At 38.1% G+C, this 17,582-nt stretch overlaps 1 protein-coding gene across 1 annotated transcript in view; it reads left to right on the forward strand.

Annotated features, from left to right (window-relative positions):
- Positions 1-17,582, forward strand: part of syt7a (synaptotagmin VIIa) — a 138,530-nt gene that overhangs the window by 102,549 nt on the left and 18,399 nt on the right. The window contains exons 6-7 of the mRNA XM_047390584.1: positions 10,456-10,558; positions 13,621-13,888. Of these exons, the coding sequence (XP_047246540.1) occupies positions 10,456-10,558; positions 13,621-13,888 (371 nt within the window). The remainder of the gene's footprint in view (positions 1-10,455; positions 10,559-13,620; positions 13,889-17,582) is intronic.

Here is a 17,582-nt window from a genome sequence, read left to right on the forward strand (position 1 = left end):
TTCAAAATTTATTTTTTCCTCTCCTAAAGAGTCAATGTACTCAGCGGTTGGTCAAGCAACCAGTGGCAACTTTGAATGTGGTTACTCAAATATATTCCCTAGGTTGGTTCTTGTAATCTGCTCTTGCTTAATGCAACTTTCAACATACAGTAGCCTAAATAATTTATTAAAGGTTCATGCAGTGTTTTCTATTATGAAGGCTTGTCACTGAGTACAGAAAAGGAAACTTGCAGTGTTCTTGAGATGGAGGCACCTGAAATATTGAAGAAAAAAAAACACTTTAAACCTCCAAATCCTTGCAAAACGCTTTTTTAGAAAGTACAACTCAAAAAGCATAACAGCTACACAAAATAAAAGATACATATTTGAAATAAGTACATCCATAAAACCCCCCACAAAAAATAAAACCTTTTAAAAACAGCAACATTCAAATGACAACAAGGCAATATATGGCTATGTTCACAGAGCAGGTCTTAAAGCTCAATTCAGATTTTTTCCTGATCTCTATTCATACTACTATTTAACTGCGACCGCCATCAGACTTCAATCTGAACAGTTTGTAACCCTAAGGCGACCACATGCGCAGAAGCAGAATATTGTCGACACACAGCAGCACACTGTTTATGGAAGTAAAATGGATGTCGGTGTCTGTGTATCATTTGGTGAGCAATGGAAGCCAACAATATTATGACCACATCATAACAATACATACATACTCGATACATACTTGTTTTACCACATATGGAAGTGGCACAAATCAGTTTTTGTTGGAGGTGAAACAATTGGAATTGGGCCATTCAGACTGCCATAAAAAAGTGAGATATGGGTTGTATAAGGGCAAAAAAAATCTGATTTGGACCGCATTTGCTTGCTATGTTAAGGTGGGCTATAATTCAGAACAGCAACAAAACTAAGTTTTTTACTAAACTCTAAAGATTTTCTTTTTCTCTAGTATGTTTTGTTGGGTTTTATTGTTTGCACGTCATGGATAGCGTACTCTTAAGAGAAGGTTCTGATTTTTAAAAGTGGGGTTCTGTGGGGCTGTTATCAACAGTCAATATCTCAAATTCAGGTCACAGCACCAAGAGATGTCCGGGTTGAAATAGTGTTAAAAAACGTCTTACTAGGGGCCAACATGGCTCAGTGACAGAGCGGGCGCACCATATGCACTGGCTACAGTTCTCAATACAGCTATCCACGGTTCGATTCCAAGCCATGGGCCATTTACTGCATGCCTTCTACCTCCCCTCAAACTAAAAAGTGCTAACCTCAGTAAATACTAGTTTTACCACTAACACAATACTGAATGCCCCTTTAGAACAGTTGTACAACAGGACTTTTTACACTATGTTAGATTAAATAACTAAACTAACAAAATAATAAACTAACACAAAGCATTATTATTATCAGTATAAACTGGGCTTATATTGTGGATCAGGTGTTTTTGGTAACAAGTGTTTATTACATTGTTATATTGGTGCAATAGTTTAAGTAAATGAGCTTGGAGATTATTCCTTCACTAGTAAATACATTTCCCCTGGCCTTATACTCATATTATCTAATCTTGGTCATAGTGAAATGTATCTAAAGTACTGCGGGCCCAAACAAAAAGAATAATTCTGCTAATATTTTACTGCTCCATGTCTATAGTTAAAGGCAATCCAGATAAATGTGAAGGTGTTGTATTGAGTGATATTCATTATTCACTGACCTTGTGTGTGCAGTAGCTGGGTGAAAGCACTCTCAGTGGTGCCACGTTTATGAAGTGCATCACAACAGACTGACAATTTGAGCTGCAGCACAGCCGGCCGTTCTGAGACTTTCTGACCAGTGACAGGGAGGAAAGGTTGTATGATGAGATGTTAATCTACCAGGCATCCATAAGTTGTGTTTTCTATGAAGGCCCAATTAGTATGCTAGAGTGGCTGCTTTATGCCTCATTGGTCTTCACTCAAACAATTCAGTTACAATTCAGTGAACATATTCTGCAGGTTCTCTTCGGCCGCTCATCAGCGTAATGGGAGCTTTCAGTCCTGATACCCTCGGAGCAGCGATTGAGAACAGGGCCACAGTGCAGAGGAGGGATATGTATCTTTGTGCCACATTAACATTAAATCCACTAGCCTGTGGTCCTTTAATTATTCATGCATGCACGTTACATAATTTTGTGTAAGCCAGTGAAGGCTTTTTTCCTCATAGATATTAATAGACAGGGATGTATATTTATGTGTCTTAAAGACACGATGCACTCGGAGAAATTCACTCTGTTTATTGATATGTGGGCCATGTCATTTCATTTCATTATTAATGAGCTCATTAGGTCGCTGAAATTGGTCTGAAAGACAGTGGATGGGAGTTATGGGCTAAATCAATATTAATGTGTGTTTATTTAGGTTCACAATGGTTGGTTAATTTTATTAGGCTCGTAAAGAGTTAAATATTTTTCTTTCGCAGAATGCTGTGTACAGGTTATTATAGCCGTTGATCATCCTGAGTGTAGTTTGGGAAAAAAAACGATTTTTAAAAAATCAATTTTGAAAAAATTGACTTTAGGAAATGATTTCTGCTTTGTGTTTTCTACTGTTTTTCTTTAGTTTTGTGAGAAAGGTTCTGCCGTTCGTAATAGTTGTTTTTTCTTTTTAGGATTTTATTCTTTAGATTGTTATTCTTTAGATTATTTTCTTGTATTTATTTCAACATTGCGTATTTTATTAATATGTTTATCATTTTAATGCTCCATTTTATCTGTATATACTGTTTTTTTATTATTTCGGCAGTATGTTTAGTTTCTGTTTTGTAAAATGTACCTCTTTTTGTGTAGTTGTTTTTCATCTGAATGACAGTTTTCTACTTTATTTATTTTATTACTTTAGTATGGACCTGTATGACACTGTCTTAAGTGGATCTTTACATCTTTCACTACAGGCTTTTTTTTTTTTTTGATATTACAGAAGAAATGCTTCTATTTTCTATCAAAATTTGTACATGAAAACCTAAATTGATTATTCCATGCCTTGCTAGTCTGATACAGCCTTCCTCCTGTGACAAGGGCTTTCTAAGCCTGATTAATCAACAGTGTCTTCAGGGACTCTGGCTAAGACTGTCCCCAAGGCCGTGGCTCCCTACGGCCACCGCATTCATCCGCACATCACTGAAGGAATGTCGAAACACATTCAGCTGCATGCCAAGGCAGCGGTAGAATAATAGCATTTAGCCACAACAAAAAGAGTTACAAAGAGAGGATGAAGAGGGGGCAGTGTATTCATACACCATTGCATACAGTTACAGGTCAGTGGAGAATGGTAGAAAGTTCAAAGTACAAACCCATCTTTCTTCATGGAGAGAAAGTACACTTCCTCTGAAAGTGAAACTGAAGGTGACTCTCAATGCAGCAGGTACATGCAGCAACAGATTCACAAATGGTTCTTCCAGATTGTAAAATGGTTGACTGGGAGAGGAGGGATTAGGAGCATTAACCCAGGACTCCTGTATCTTGCCTCAGAACAGGTTTCATAAATGCAGCCGCCTCATCCTCAGAGGCAATCTCTGAAATAAATCATGATTCGAAACAATTACTGCAAACTCTATTTGGGTTTGCAGTTTTATTGGACCATTTTTTTTCATGACTTTGTGTTCCTGATATTGCCTGGGATTATGAGGTAGTTGCTGTGATTGAGCTCTGAGGCATGAATGCAAAATTGCAAGGAGTATTGGGAGCACAAAAGAAAGCAGAACATTGGGTTGCGATAGATAAATAAGACACTAAATGCACCGTAAGTTAGAAGAGTAAAGATGCTTACCATTTACTATTAGCAAATCTTTGTACTGTCTGAACAACTTCAATTAACAGGTTTGCTAAAAAGTCATAAAACAGATTACAAATCTACATTTACAGTGGCTTGCAAAAGTATGCTTATTCTTTTAACATTTCTTTATTTTTTTTACAGAACAACAAAAACAGCAAACTTCAATGTGCTGGGATTTCATGTGATAAACCAACACAAAGTTGGAGAAAAGTTTATTTTGCTTAAATTTGTTTTTTGACAAATAAGATTCAAATAAGGAAAGTGTGTCATGGGTTTACATTCAGTTCCCATTGCTCAATACTGCTTAGAAGCATCCTCTGCTGAAAACAGCTCCATAAAAGGTGAACCTCTACACCAAACTCAAACCCTTGTTTGTTCAAAGCAGACTCCATGACTAATTCTTATCATGTCAACAGTTTCTCTCACCTGAGATGTGGATCTGTGCAGAGTTACAATGAGTTTCCCTACTGCTTGTCTCAATAACGCTAACTTTATCAGCAAGGAACTGTAGAAGTGACTGAATTTTTAAGGTTCTATTTTTCGTTTGTCTTCAAACAGAGAATCATAAATTTTTGATGCTTATTATTGAAATGAGATTTTACTAAATAAAGCTATTTTAGGTTAAATTACAGTTCCAGCAGGCAGGAAGTAATTAGTTGACACTGGAATTAACCTTATTTATTTAGTCATACCAGGAATTTGCAGCAGCTTTTAAAGTGGGACAGGAGGTATGACTCTAATGTAAATTCTGATGTGGTTTATGTGGATGACGACTTATGTAAGCAACAACCTGCGCCAGTTTTAACTATGATCTTTGGAAGTGAGCTGCACTCCTAAAGCACGATGGATAAAGTGGGTGGCAATGAAACTGAGCATAGATGTTGAAATACATCACTCCATGGTCTCAGCATGTTTGTTTGAGTGTTTGCAGAAGAACAGAAAGTCTGAATGTTTGAAAAAAAATGAAAAAAAGTGGGGGGTGGAGGGTCTGGGTTGGGCTCTCTCTCTCGCGTCTCTCTCCAGCCTAGAAGTGGAGTGTCTTTGCCCCCCTTGCCCCTCTCTTCGAGCTGCTGGCCCTCGGTCAGGTAACGAAACAGGATAGTATCACAGGACGGTGAAACCCAAAGTATGCCTGCCTGCCTCCATATATCCATTCATGTGAATATGTGTCTGCGAGGCTCTCACCTGTACCTGTCATATATCCTACACCTTATCTTCTTTGTGCTCCACTGTGTTTGCCTGTTTGTTGCACCCCTCCACCCCCCTCCCCCGTGCCCACACCCCATTTTTTGAAACGCCCTTGAGTCCACTCCCAACAGCTTCTTGTCAGACACCCCCCCAACCCATATATATGGTCTATATTTCAAGAGTCGTTGCTATGCCAACAGCCCACTTTCTGTCTTAGCTGTGGGAAAATCTGATCTGAGGCCACTCTGCCTCCCACTGGACACTGTAGACTACTGCAGGCTTTACAGACACATCTACCATATCAGCAGCCCCTGAAGGGTTGGATGACGAAGAAAGCATTGGCACTAAAATTATATCAGTCCTTGTTCCACCATCTGCCAAATTTATATTGCTTTCTTAGAAATTAAAAAAACTGGACTGAGTTTTCATTTTAATGTAGAGCGCAATCTGGAGAAGAAAACTTAGTTCCTCCAGCAGAGCTCCAGCCCCAGCCACTTTGTTTCAACAGCCTGGAGGCAGGGAGCCGAGGACCACCTTTTGGCTGCACCAGCTCTTACCTGAGAATGCACTGAACCCCTGAATGAAGCATGAGGGAGAATTAATAATTGAAGATGTTCGATACTTGGGAGGTGAAGGAGGAGGGAAATGCACTGCTTTAGTTCAATCCCTACCAGTCTCTCCTCGCTGTAGAGTACATCGTCATATCTTCACCAAGCATTTCCCTCTCCTCTCACACTTCAATTTAGAATCAGCACAAGAAAAGGAAACAAAACCAGAAAAATGAAAACACACCTAGGCAACTAACATACAGTGCAGCGGATTTCAAAAGTGTGCACACCCTTGTTAAAATGCCAGAGTTTTTCCACCTTTTGTATGACATGTATCCTGTCAAGGTCAACTGAAAACCAAATATGTTGGGAAGAAATAAAAAAAATTAAAAGGTGCAACAACCAGGCTGCACAAGTCTGCACATGCTTAAACAAATACTTTGTTAAAGCAGCTTTTGATTTAATTTCACCATTCAGTCTTCTTGAATAAAAGTGAATCGAATCAACCTGAAACAAAGTTCATCTGTTGCAATTGAATTTTTCAGATTTTTCCAGGTTTGCATCCTTTATCTAAAGTCACTGCTTACAGGGAAGTTACAAAAGATCAGAGGAATGTCACCATATAAATGTTTTAGCCAGAAGAAGAACCAAAAAAACATTATTCATATATGGCAAAGTGAAGACAGTCATCAATAATTAAAGACAACATTACGACATTTGTACAATATAGAGCAAGTAGCATAGATCAGCACTATTTGAAATCACACTACTTCTGTGATATAATTATTAGGCCAGATTTCACCATAATTTATTTGTATATTTCACCATAATTAAACAATCGAATTATCAGTCCAATGTGAATTATCTTCCTTTTCCACTGAGTGGTAAATTATTATACAATCAAAAAGACCAAGAGGAAATAAATTTCTGGTGTTGTAACTTGTTTCTATCAGAGTTAAGGGCACACGACCTAAGCGAAAAATCATAGGAGCTATTACTAAAATCACACTTAAAATGTATTATTAGTCAAACTAATTTATTTCCAGGTGTTTACTGACATGAAATACAAGGAACTAGACTAGCAAATACAAAGATTAAAAACAAAAAACAGACCTAATTCTACAGATCACAACTGAAATGGCTTCAGCTGGAATAATGTATCCACTTTCAGCAATTTAGCAGTCAACAAAGTCAAGTTAGAAGAGTTGTAAGGTCTTTGAAACTCTTGCTCTACATTGTGTGGAAATGTCTCTTTGTCTTCTAACTCTCAACTGATGAGAACTAGAGGGAAAAAAGGAAAGAAGGATGCAGTCCATCCAAGTAGGTTCCTTGTCCTTAAAATGCACTACAACCTTGAATCTGCCCCTTGCCAGTAAAATAAACAATTCCACCTTTGTGGCAGACGACTGCGGTCTCTCTTCTGTCTAGGGGTTAAATCCTGACAGTGTGTTCCAGTACCTTAGCACCTTTTCTAGAGGCTGGGAAATATTGGCACAATGTCATTTGAGTTATCCTTGGGGATCATTTCCCAGAGGACCAACCTCGGCTTTCTCATGACTTCAGGCTTCACTTGGCCTGATGGGGCTTCCAGCAAAAGGGTGAGGATGTTTTGGCGTACTATCGCCACATTGAAATGTAGATCTATAAGGTCAAATTTAAAAGTAATTGAATGTTCAATTAAGGCTATAATTTTTCATAAAAGTAATGATTCCACATTCTACATGTGCCAGCTATAAGAGAAAAAAAAAATCTCTGTCTCTTTGTGGTCTTTATCTGTAGAGAAACAAAAGTAATTCTGTTGCAAAAACACAATAAACTAAAGGTAATATCTTGCATGACCTGAAATGTGAATAAGGTCACATCTTGGTGGACAAAATATCCAAGGACTTCTCCTGCCCCTCAGAACCTTTCGACAAAACAGAAACTGGTCAGGGAGTCATCCAGGAGGCTGACGTCACTGAAGGAGCTGCAAGATTTTCCAACCACTGGTTGTGCTCTACATGAAAACAACCTCTTGCATTTGCCATATATCTAGACTAGGAAGTAGGGTTGTGAGAAGGAAACCTTTCGTTCAAAAGGAAACCTCCAAAAACCTTGTGAATAATGTGGTATGGTCTAAAGAAACTAAAGTTGAACTTTTAGGGCAATTATTTCAAAACACATGTTCACCAAAATAACACTATGCACAGTAAAATGCACAATAAAACACGTTAGTGGCAGCATTATGCTCTGGTGTTACCTGTCCTCAGATATAAATTGTTGTTAATCAGTTTCAAATAACAGTTATGACCCACAACCTTCAGTTGGCTGCTTGAATGATGACGATGAAGAGGGATTACATTTTCAGCTTCTTGGTAAGTCCAAACACACATCCAAATCCAACTATGAATTACTTTAAGGGAGGAGAATTGAAGTTTTAGAATGGCCTAACTGGACTCAAGAACTACATACGACAGAGAATCTGTGGGATCACCTGGAGAGGGTTGTAGATAAGTCATTATAAGTGGGCAAATATTAGCCAGGCAAGATAAGATAAGCTGATCGACTCCTACCGAAGAAGACTGAGTGTTGAAATTAAATCAAATGAGGCTTGAAAAGGTTTAAGTTAAAGGATGTGCTCATGTATTCAGTCACATTTTTAATTCATTCTATCAGTTTTTTCTGTTGTTTTTCAGCTGATTCATACTGGATAAATGTCACATTATATGCAGCGACAAAAAGTTTAGAATTATTTTGTCTGGGCCTAATTTGTTACCTGACAAAAACCTTGCTTTTTAACAGGGGTGTATACATTTACAAGAGCCACTTCCACTAAGACCAATCAGTGATGAACAATTCCTGTGCTTCTTGCAACCCCCCCCACCATTTTTGATATTTTGACAATTTTTTATATGGCCGACTGAAGTGTTTGCTTGCCTTGTTTGCTTGCCTTTTCTGTCTGTCTATTTGTCAGAATCCTTTCCTTTAGTCAGTTTTGTCCTTGTCCTTTGCAAAAATGCACACATTATTGCATTCAACATCAATTCTCATCCAAATTCGGAGTTTTTTTTAGCGCACCCAACTAAGAGCGCGCACATCCTCCCAGCGAAAAGCTCGATAGAGAATGCTGGCCAGACAGACAGACGTTTTATGGGCTCCTTGTTTTATTGCCTGTCCAGGGCATTGCCTTCACTCTCTCTGAGTGACAACTACTTGCATATATTAAATATGCACATGTAGCCAATGCCCGTTTGTGCTTTGGCCCCCGTGTTCCCACTCCACACTTTTAGAGTGTTGCTAAAATGCTGAAAAATAAGAATAGTTTAAAACAACTTATATCATCTGTAGTTGCCGAATTTCTGATAATGTCCTCTTTTGTAACACTCTAAATGTGCTCTTCCTATGTTCTTATTATTTGTCCCTTTTCATGGTTATAGTGAAGTTATAGTTTTGAATGGCATATCACATTATTTCTCTTTCTATATCTCATTTTTCAGTTATTTTAAACTCTCCTCATCAAAAAAGATGTTTCTTGTTCTCTATCCTGATGAACAATTATATTTATTGTCTTTTTCTTTTTTCTTTGTTCTCTCTTTCTCCTTTTAGCATGTTTGCTCCTTTGTCTCCTCTAAAAGATATTGTGTGTGCATAGCTCTCTGTTTTATTTTAATTTTTGTCTTTTATTCTTTGATTCTTATCAGACTGACCAAACTAAGCCTATCTTGTGTTTGCAGGCTTTTCTTCCTTCATTCCCTATCTTTTCTTGCAGCTCTGTTTTTCTCTCTAACGTGCTGGTGTTTGTTACAATCTCACTTTCTTGTTTGGTTTTTGTTTTCATACTGTTCATGCTGTTAATACTTGCTATCTCTTCTAAAACAGATTTTTTTTTAAATCAGCTTGCTTATGTATTTCTGTCATTTAGTTTTTTGTGTCTTTTTTTCACTTTATGGTCTTTATGATTTCTGTCTGTCTGTAACTTGTGAATCTTCTGTCTGTCTGCTCATTTTGTTCTCTTTCTCCACATTTCTGTTGTTGCTTGTTTGTCTCTTAACTGTATTTCACTGTTCAAGCTCTTCATGTGCCTTGACCAGCCATTTAAATGGAGTGATGTCTTAGGTGGTACATCAACAAGAACTTTTGTATACTACTCTTTTCTTTTTCTGTCCTCTCTCATGCTTTTTTGTCTGATTTTTCTAATTTGCTTTTCTCTTCGTGATTCCTATTTTCATGATGTATGAATATAGAGTGTTTTTTCTTCAAGCGTGTGGGGAAGGGAATTAAATGTAACATCTATTAACATTTGTACCTCAGTGCCAGCCATGCCAGTGAAGATCTCATGCCTCCACTTTTTTGTTCCTGTAAAATATGTATTTGTCGGTGCAACTAAGAGAGATTTAAATATGCAATGTCTGTCCTCTATATGTTGCTATACATGTTTGTCTGCTGTTTTGTATATTTATATATGTCGTTATATATGTCTATTTCATCCTAAGAGGAAATAAATGTCTATCATAAACTCTCCATGGATTGGGGACAAGAATTTGGTTTTCTTAAGTTTATTGGCTTCATTTTGTTTTTTCTGTCTGAAAACGTGTTTAATTTTTTTTGCTATTGGAGGTAACTTTCTTTTTGAAGCTGTACCTAAAATTGTCTCAGGCTCAATTTCTCATCAATCACACCTCTCAGGTCTTGTGCCCATCTTTAATCTGTGTAATACCTGGTAGATTTATTTGGCTTTTTTAGTGATAGCTGCAAAAAAAAAAAACAGATTCTGCTTTAAAGTAACATCAATCCAAAGTAAAACTGGGACTAAACGGATCGTTTTAGAGAGGATACTAAACAGGTGGAGGCTCGAATCCCTGTGGGCTGTAGATGAGTAAACTTGTTAATGTTTGAGCTGTTTTCCATTTATGAACCTGACTTTTTGCTTGCAGGGGCAACAAGCCAGCAAACAGCCCCAAGGGTCACAACCATGATGCTGACGGCCACTCGTCTGTAACCGACCTGGCCAACTCGCTCACTGGAGACATGGTGATGGTAAGATGACCTCATCCATCCATCCATCCATCCATCCATCAATGTGATTTGTAGGTAAAAAGTAGATTTATTGCAGTAAATTAACTCACTATGTGTAGAGTGATGTATTTAAGCTTTTATTTATGGTTTAATTCGCTGGTTTACAGCTAATGAAAACCCAAAATTCTGTTTATCATCAAATTAAATTATATCAGAATAGGCATTTTTTATTACAGAAATGTTACAAACAAAATCAAATAAGCTGCAGTGTTGTACAATATATAACCTTTAGTGCTATTAGGTTCTGAATCATGCTGTTTTCAACTAAATCGCTGATGTATCTAATACGCCACCAACTGACTTGTGTACCCTTGGAAATGGCTGTTTTTCTAAATTAGAAGGTTTAAAGCCATGATATCAAAATATTGCTTCTTGTTACAGTAGCCTCTTGCTGTTGGACATTGAATTTCCATTGTTCATTTAGCTACATTTAAACATTCTTGTTAAGCAGTAGGCTAATTTTTGTGCAAATGAACGAAATTACTTTCAAAGCCTTTAAAGATGCATGATTTAGGGTGATTTTGAAATGTTTTTCAAAACAATAACCATTGAGTCATATTAAAACTCAACTTTATGGTGTTTATTATCATTTTTATGCAGATGACACTCAGCTAAATTTGCTTATAAAACTTATTAATATCAATAATAATCCTTACATTCAAACAATTGTCTCAAATTTAGTGACTATTGGTCATACACAGTTTTTTTTTATTTGTTCTTACAGTGCAATTTAGGTCTAGTTGGCTTAAACATCTACAGGTGTCTATAAAATATCTGTCTGCACCAACCTCATACCTTCAGATGTTTCAAAATGCTTTAGCTTGACTCATTCATCATTGAGACAAAAATAAACTAAATTCATTCCCCAAATGTTGACTCGATCCTTAAACCAGCAGTCTCCAAACCTTTTGCCAAGTGGGCCAAATATTTCAAGTTGAAAGTACTCGAGGGCCACAAAAAATCTGATTTTGTATTTTATTTAAATTGTTTTGTTTCACCCACAATAAATAAACAATAAAAAATTAATAGTGAAATGAATAAAGTAGTCTGATTGTTGGAGAAATGGGGTGACCAGATCACACTGTTCTGAAAAAATTAAGACTTTTGCTCAAATACCTTATTAAAAGAAAGGCATATTGTTTTCTAAAGTTTTGAGGTTAAAAATCTTGTGACTGGACAACAAGAACTAAATATGAGTAACGTTTTCTTTAAAAATGCTTACTGTATTTTGCCAAGTTTAATGGATAGGTGCCCCAAGCCTGCTTTTGAGTAAAAGTTGCTGAATGAATGCTAACAGCATTGTTAATAAAAAAAAAACTACTATGTTGTTCCTAAAATTTTCCATTTCAAGATTTTTATTTGATAGTAAAACCTTTAAAAGAGTGTCCATCTGCCTCAACCACCTGTGCAGGCACGCAATTGTGAAAAATTACAGATTCATAGACTTGCTAAGCATCTGTTCAGATCCATCGAGGGCATTCTGCTAGCTCCTCTTAGAATATAACTTGTGACAAAGGGAGACCAGATCTTCTGCAAGAAAGCTCCCATTCTATGAAACATTGATTGATCTATCATGGTCATAGTCTCATCAAATATCTGACTGGAATACAGTTTTGGTAATGGTTACAGGGCTTAAGTGTAAGATATCTGATTTATTCAGTACATATAGCCAATGCATTTATTTTATTGCTAGTTTTTTTTAACTACTGAATGAAAATAACTCAATAAACCTAAACATATGGGGCTTATAAGCTGTAGTTTAAGCAAAGCAGCAGTCAAAAATGCAACAGTTAACAAGATGACATTTTTGTTTTTACTCTACAGGTCACCTCAGTGGCCTTAAACTGTCTTCTAAATGCTAGTTTATAAGAAAAACTGTATTTGAAAGTTGGACTCTGCAAGCCAAAAATCTTTTCTAAGACTTAGAAATACTGGCCAAGTGTTATTTCTCTAAATGAGTAAAAATAAGCGCTGTTTGGTGAGGAATTACCAACTCTGGTCAGAGTCCTGATAAATCATCATCAGTATCTGTACCAATAATACAAAAACTTCAATAATAAAGAAATTACATCACTCTGAGGCAATTCTTGTCAGTAGCAGGATGTGTTCTGCAAAGTCATTGTAAGTTCAGAAAGCAGGTTGATCTAAAGCTGGGCATGGTAATGAGCGAATCACAATAGAAAAAATAACACACCAGCAGTTCCCACAGTGGCAATTAAGCAAGCAAATTCATCCAAGGTGACTCACACTGTTTGAAAAATTAGAGTTGGAACTCTCCCTCCCTCTAAAACCCTTATTGATGAATCAGAAGTGAGTCTGTGATTTTAGTTTTGGATGAAAGCCTCAAACATTATATCTTCATGTAATTCTCAGAGCAACAGTTTGCATGCTAAGTTCTTGCACAAAGTGGGTTAATGTAGAGCAGGCTGGTTATCTCCACATAATGTATTTCAGTTTTCATCCCATTTGTTTTTATTACGTGGGAAGAAAAAAATAGGTAGAGACAGACGGTGGGACTAATATGTGACTTTGGGGAAAGGTTCATATGCAGAAAGCTGGCATTAGGCTGTGCTGTCCTGACTGTTCCCATCCCTCTCACACCAAGCTTTCTCCTCCTCTCTCTGTCTCTTGCCCTCTCTCATTCCCTCTCTCTCTTGGTTTCATCAGATAGCTGCCTTTTAGTGCAGAGCAATGCTAAAGCAGTCAGAGTGGCTGTGAGAGAGACTGGGTGGTCTAAAGCTCCATATCTTCAATCTGAGCACCTCCAGTCGCTTAAGAACATTAGTAAGGAAATTAAACTCTCAGCGTCTGCTTAGCGGTGGACCAATCTCTGTCTCTTAGCAGCTCCAGGAGCATCCCTTGATCAAAATGTGGCTCTGAAATCTTGCTCCTCATGGCTGTTCTCTGTCAAGGTCTGAGTGATACAGAAGGTCCATTCCCTTAGGTCTAACCTTTACCTTGTATGAATCTTATTGGACATGTGACTGTTTACATTCATTGCTTTGCCTTTTGTGGCCTTGTAGTTGTCCCCAGGTTCAGAGGATGATGACGGTGAAGGGCCTGTCAGCGAAAAGCTCGGTCGGATCCAGTTCAGCATAGGCTACAGCTTCCAGAACACGACCCTCACCGTCAAAGTTCTCAAGGGCCAGGACCTGCCAGCCAAGGATTTCTCCGGCACCTCAGACCCTTTTGTCAAAATCTACCTGCTGCCTGACAAAAAGCACAAGCTGGAGACCAAGGTCAAGAGGAAGAACCTTAACCCGCACTGGAATGAAACCTTCCTCTTTGAGGGTTTGTCTTATTTCCAAACTTCAGTTCAAAGACCTGTTGTGCTTGTTATTCCCATGTTACCATTTCATTCTGTAATTTTCTTCATGTTCAAAAATAAATCATAACAGACATGATGTCCATAAAAGCTTTGCATGTTTTACCCTTTTACTGCTTTTAAAAAATAAATAATGATTAAAATAATTGACCTTTTCTGACAGGAAATTGCACAATGAAGACTTTAAAACCCAAGTGAACGCAGGTTTCTTACTAAATAATGTCAGTTAATTCACAATGCATAAGGCAGAGTTAATGCATTAATATATGACCTCTTCATGTCAGAATTTAATAGATGCATCTTTGGCTAGAATCATACTGTTTCAATGTAAATATGTCTCAGATGGGCTGCAATCTGTCTCCATTCTTCCTTGCAAAACAGTTCAAGCTCTATCATGTTGCTTGGGGATCTGCATAAACACCTCTTTTCAAGTTTGATCAAAAAGTCTTGATTGGCTTGAGATCTGGGCTTTGACTAGGCCATTCTAGAACATTCAACTTGCTGTATTTGTACAATTTCTGTGGAGTTTTTATATGTCGCTTGAGGTTGTTGTTGTCTTATAGACTTAGTCAGATTATATGTTCTGCATTCATGTTTCCCTCCTCCTGGGGCCTGCAGCTAAAATCCAGCCATAGAGCATGATGCTGACACCTCCATGCTTTACAGTGGAGGTGGTGTGTTTGTGGTGATTTGTAGCATTTAGCGTACGCCAAACATAGCGTCTAGTCTGATGTCCAAAATCTATAATTTTTGTCAGACCAAAGGACCTTGTTGCAATTTTTCACGGAGTATCCCATGTGCCTTTGACTGAATTTCAGACAAGATTTATCCACGTTTGATTACAGTAGCGTTTTGCCATACAGCTTTGGTTTGCAGAAAACACAGGAAACCGTTATTTAATGCACAGTCTGTTCTATCTGAGCCACTGAAGCTTTTAACTCCCTCAGATTAGTCGTAGCTGTCTCATCAGCTTCTTTAACCAGCCTTTTTCTCTCCCGGTCAGTAGCTTTGTAAGGGTGGCCAGATCTAAGTAGATTTAGACAAGTGCCATAGTGCTTCCATTTTTGAAGAGAAATTTAACTAAACTCTGTGCGATGTACAGTGAGTCAGAAATCCTATTGTAGCAGGACTACAGATCAACCAGAGACTGGACCACTCAGACACAGATGTTTCTATCTAACAATCACTTGACACACATCAGCGCTTTGAATGTCTTGTTACTGAAAAGCGCTATATAAATAAACTTACTTTACCTTAACTTACATCATCTGCACTCAGTTGATCTCCATTTTAATAACTGACTTTTAAGGTGTTGAATGTTAATGCAAACACTGTATTTTGAATTAACTGAATTTAGTATGTACAAATCTCCCTTTGACATGATATATACAGTACACACCAAAAGTTTGGACACACCTTCTCATTCAAAGAGTTTTCTTTATTTTCACAACTATGAATATTGTAGCTTCACACTGAAGGCATCAAAACTATGAATTAACACATGTGGAATTATATACTGAACAAAAAAGTGTGAAACAACTGAAAATATGTCTTATATTCTAGGTTCTTCAAAGTAGCCACCTTTTGCTTTGATTACTCCTCTACACACTCTTGGCATTCTGTTGATGAGCTTCAAGAGGTAGTCACCTGAAATGGTTTTCCAACAGTCTTGAAGGAGTTCCCAAAGATGCTTAGCACTTGTTGGCCCTTTTGCCTTCACTCTGCGGTCCAGCTCACCCCAAACCATCTCGATTGATTGGGTTGAGGTCCGGTGACTGTGGAGGCCATGTCATCTGGTGCAGCACTCCATCACTCTCCTTCTTGGTCAAATAGCCCTTACACAGCCTGGAGGTGTGTTTGGGGTCATTGTCCTGTTGAAAAATAAATGATGGTCCAACTAAACGCAAACCGGATGGAATAGCATGCCGCTGCAAGATGCTGTGGTAGCCATGCTGGTTCAGTATGCCTTCAATTTTGAATAAATCTCCAACAGTGTCACCAGCAAAGCACCCCCACACCATAACACCTCCTCCTCCATGCTTCACGGTGGGAACCAGGCATGTAGAGTCCATCTGTTCACCTCTTCTGTGCCGCACAAAGACACGGTGGTTGGAACCAAAGATCTCAAACTTGGACTCATCAGACCAAAGCACAGATTTCCACTGGTCTAATGTCCATTCCTTGTATTCTTTAGCCCAAACAAGTCTCTTCTGCTTGTTGCCTGTCCTCAGCAATGGTTTCCTAGCAGCTATTTTACCATGAAGGCCTGATTCACACAGTCTCCTCTTAACAGTTGTTCTAGAGATGTGTCTGCTGCCAGAACTCTGTGTGGCATTGACCTGTTCTCTAATCTGAGCTGCTGTTAACCTGTGATTTCTGAGGCTGGTGACTCGGATTAACTTATCGTCCGCAGCAGAGGTGACTCTTGGTCTTCCTTTCCTGGGGCGGTCCTCATGTGAGCCAGTTTCTTTGTAGCGCTTGATGGTTTTTGCGACTGCACTTGGGGACACTTTCAAAGTTTTCCCAATTGTTTAGACTGACTGACCTTCATTTCTTAAAGTAATGATGGCCACTTATTTTTCTTTACTTTGCTGATTGTTTCTTGCCATAATACAAATTCTAACAGTCTAATCAGTAGGACTATCAGCTGTGTACTGTATCCACCTCCTGCACAACACAACTGATGGTCACAACCCCATTTATAAGGCTTGAAATCCCACTTATTAAACCTGACAGGGCACACCTGTGAAGTGAAAACCATTTCAGGTGACTACCTCTTGAAGCTCATCAACTGAATGCCAAGAGTGTGTGGAGTAGCAATCAAAGCAAAAGGTGGCTACTTTGAAGAACCTAGAATATAAGACATATTTTCAGTTGTTTCACACTTTTTTCTTCAGTATATAATTCCACATGGGTTAATTCATAGTTTTGATGCATTCAATGTGAAGCTACAATATTCATAGTCATGAAAATAAAGAAAACTCTTTGAATGAGAAGGTGTCCAAACTTTTGGTCTGTACTGTATGTTGTTATGTTTTTAGAAGTGGCAATGATTGACAATGATTAACAAAAGATAACCACTTCTAACAAAATGTTTTCAGATTAATAGTTTTCTATAAAATATCTGTCCAAGTTTGTTTTAATAATATTAAGGTCATTACTGGTCATTCTGCTTGTGTGAACAGATAAATTCTTCATTCATAAAATTCTGATTTTTATTATCATTTATAAACAGAAACAAATAGATCAAACCACACTTTTGTTATCAGGTATGACTCTGACTGAGTCACTGTTAAAATGTCAATAATCTGTTTGGTTTAACAGAAAATATCAGTCAGTCATTTTCTACCACTTATTTTATAGTGGGTCGCAGGGGAGCTGGTGCCTATCTCCAGCAGTCTACGGGCAAGAGGCGGGGTTCACCCTGGACAGGTCGCCAGTCCATCACAGAACAACACACAAACACACTCATTCATACACCTAAGGGCAATTTAGAAACCAATTAACCTAACAGGCATGTCTTTGGACTGGGAGGAAGCTGGAGTACCCGGTGAGAACCCACGCATGCACGGGGAGAACATGCAAACTCCATGCAGAAAGACCCCAGGCTGGGAATTGAACCCAGGACCTTCTTGCTGCAAGGCAACAGTGCTACCAACT

Source organism: Girardinichthys multiradiatus, chromosome 2 (assembly GCF_021462225.1).
Source record: "Girardinichthys multiradiatus isolate DD_20200921_A chromosome 2, DD_fGirMul_XY1, whole genome shotgun sequence".
NCBI classification, from domain to species: domain Eukaryota; kingdom Metazoa; phylum Chordata; class Actinopteri; order Cyprinodontiformes; family Goodeidae; genus Girardinichthys; species Girardinichthys multiradiatus.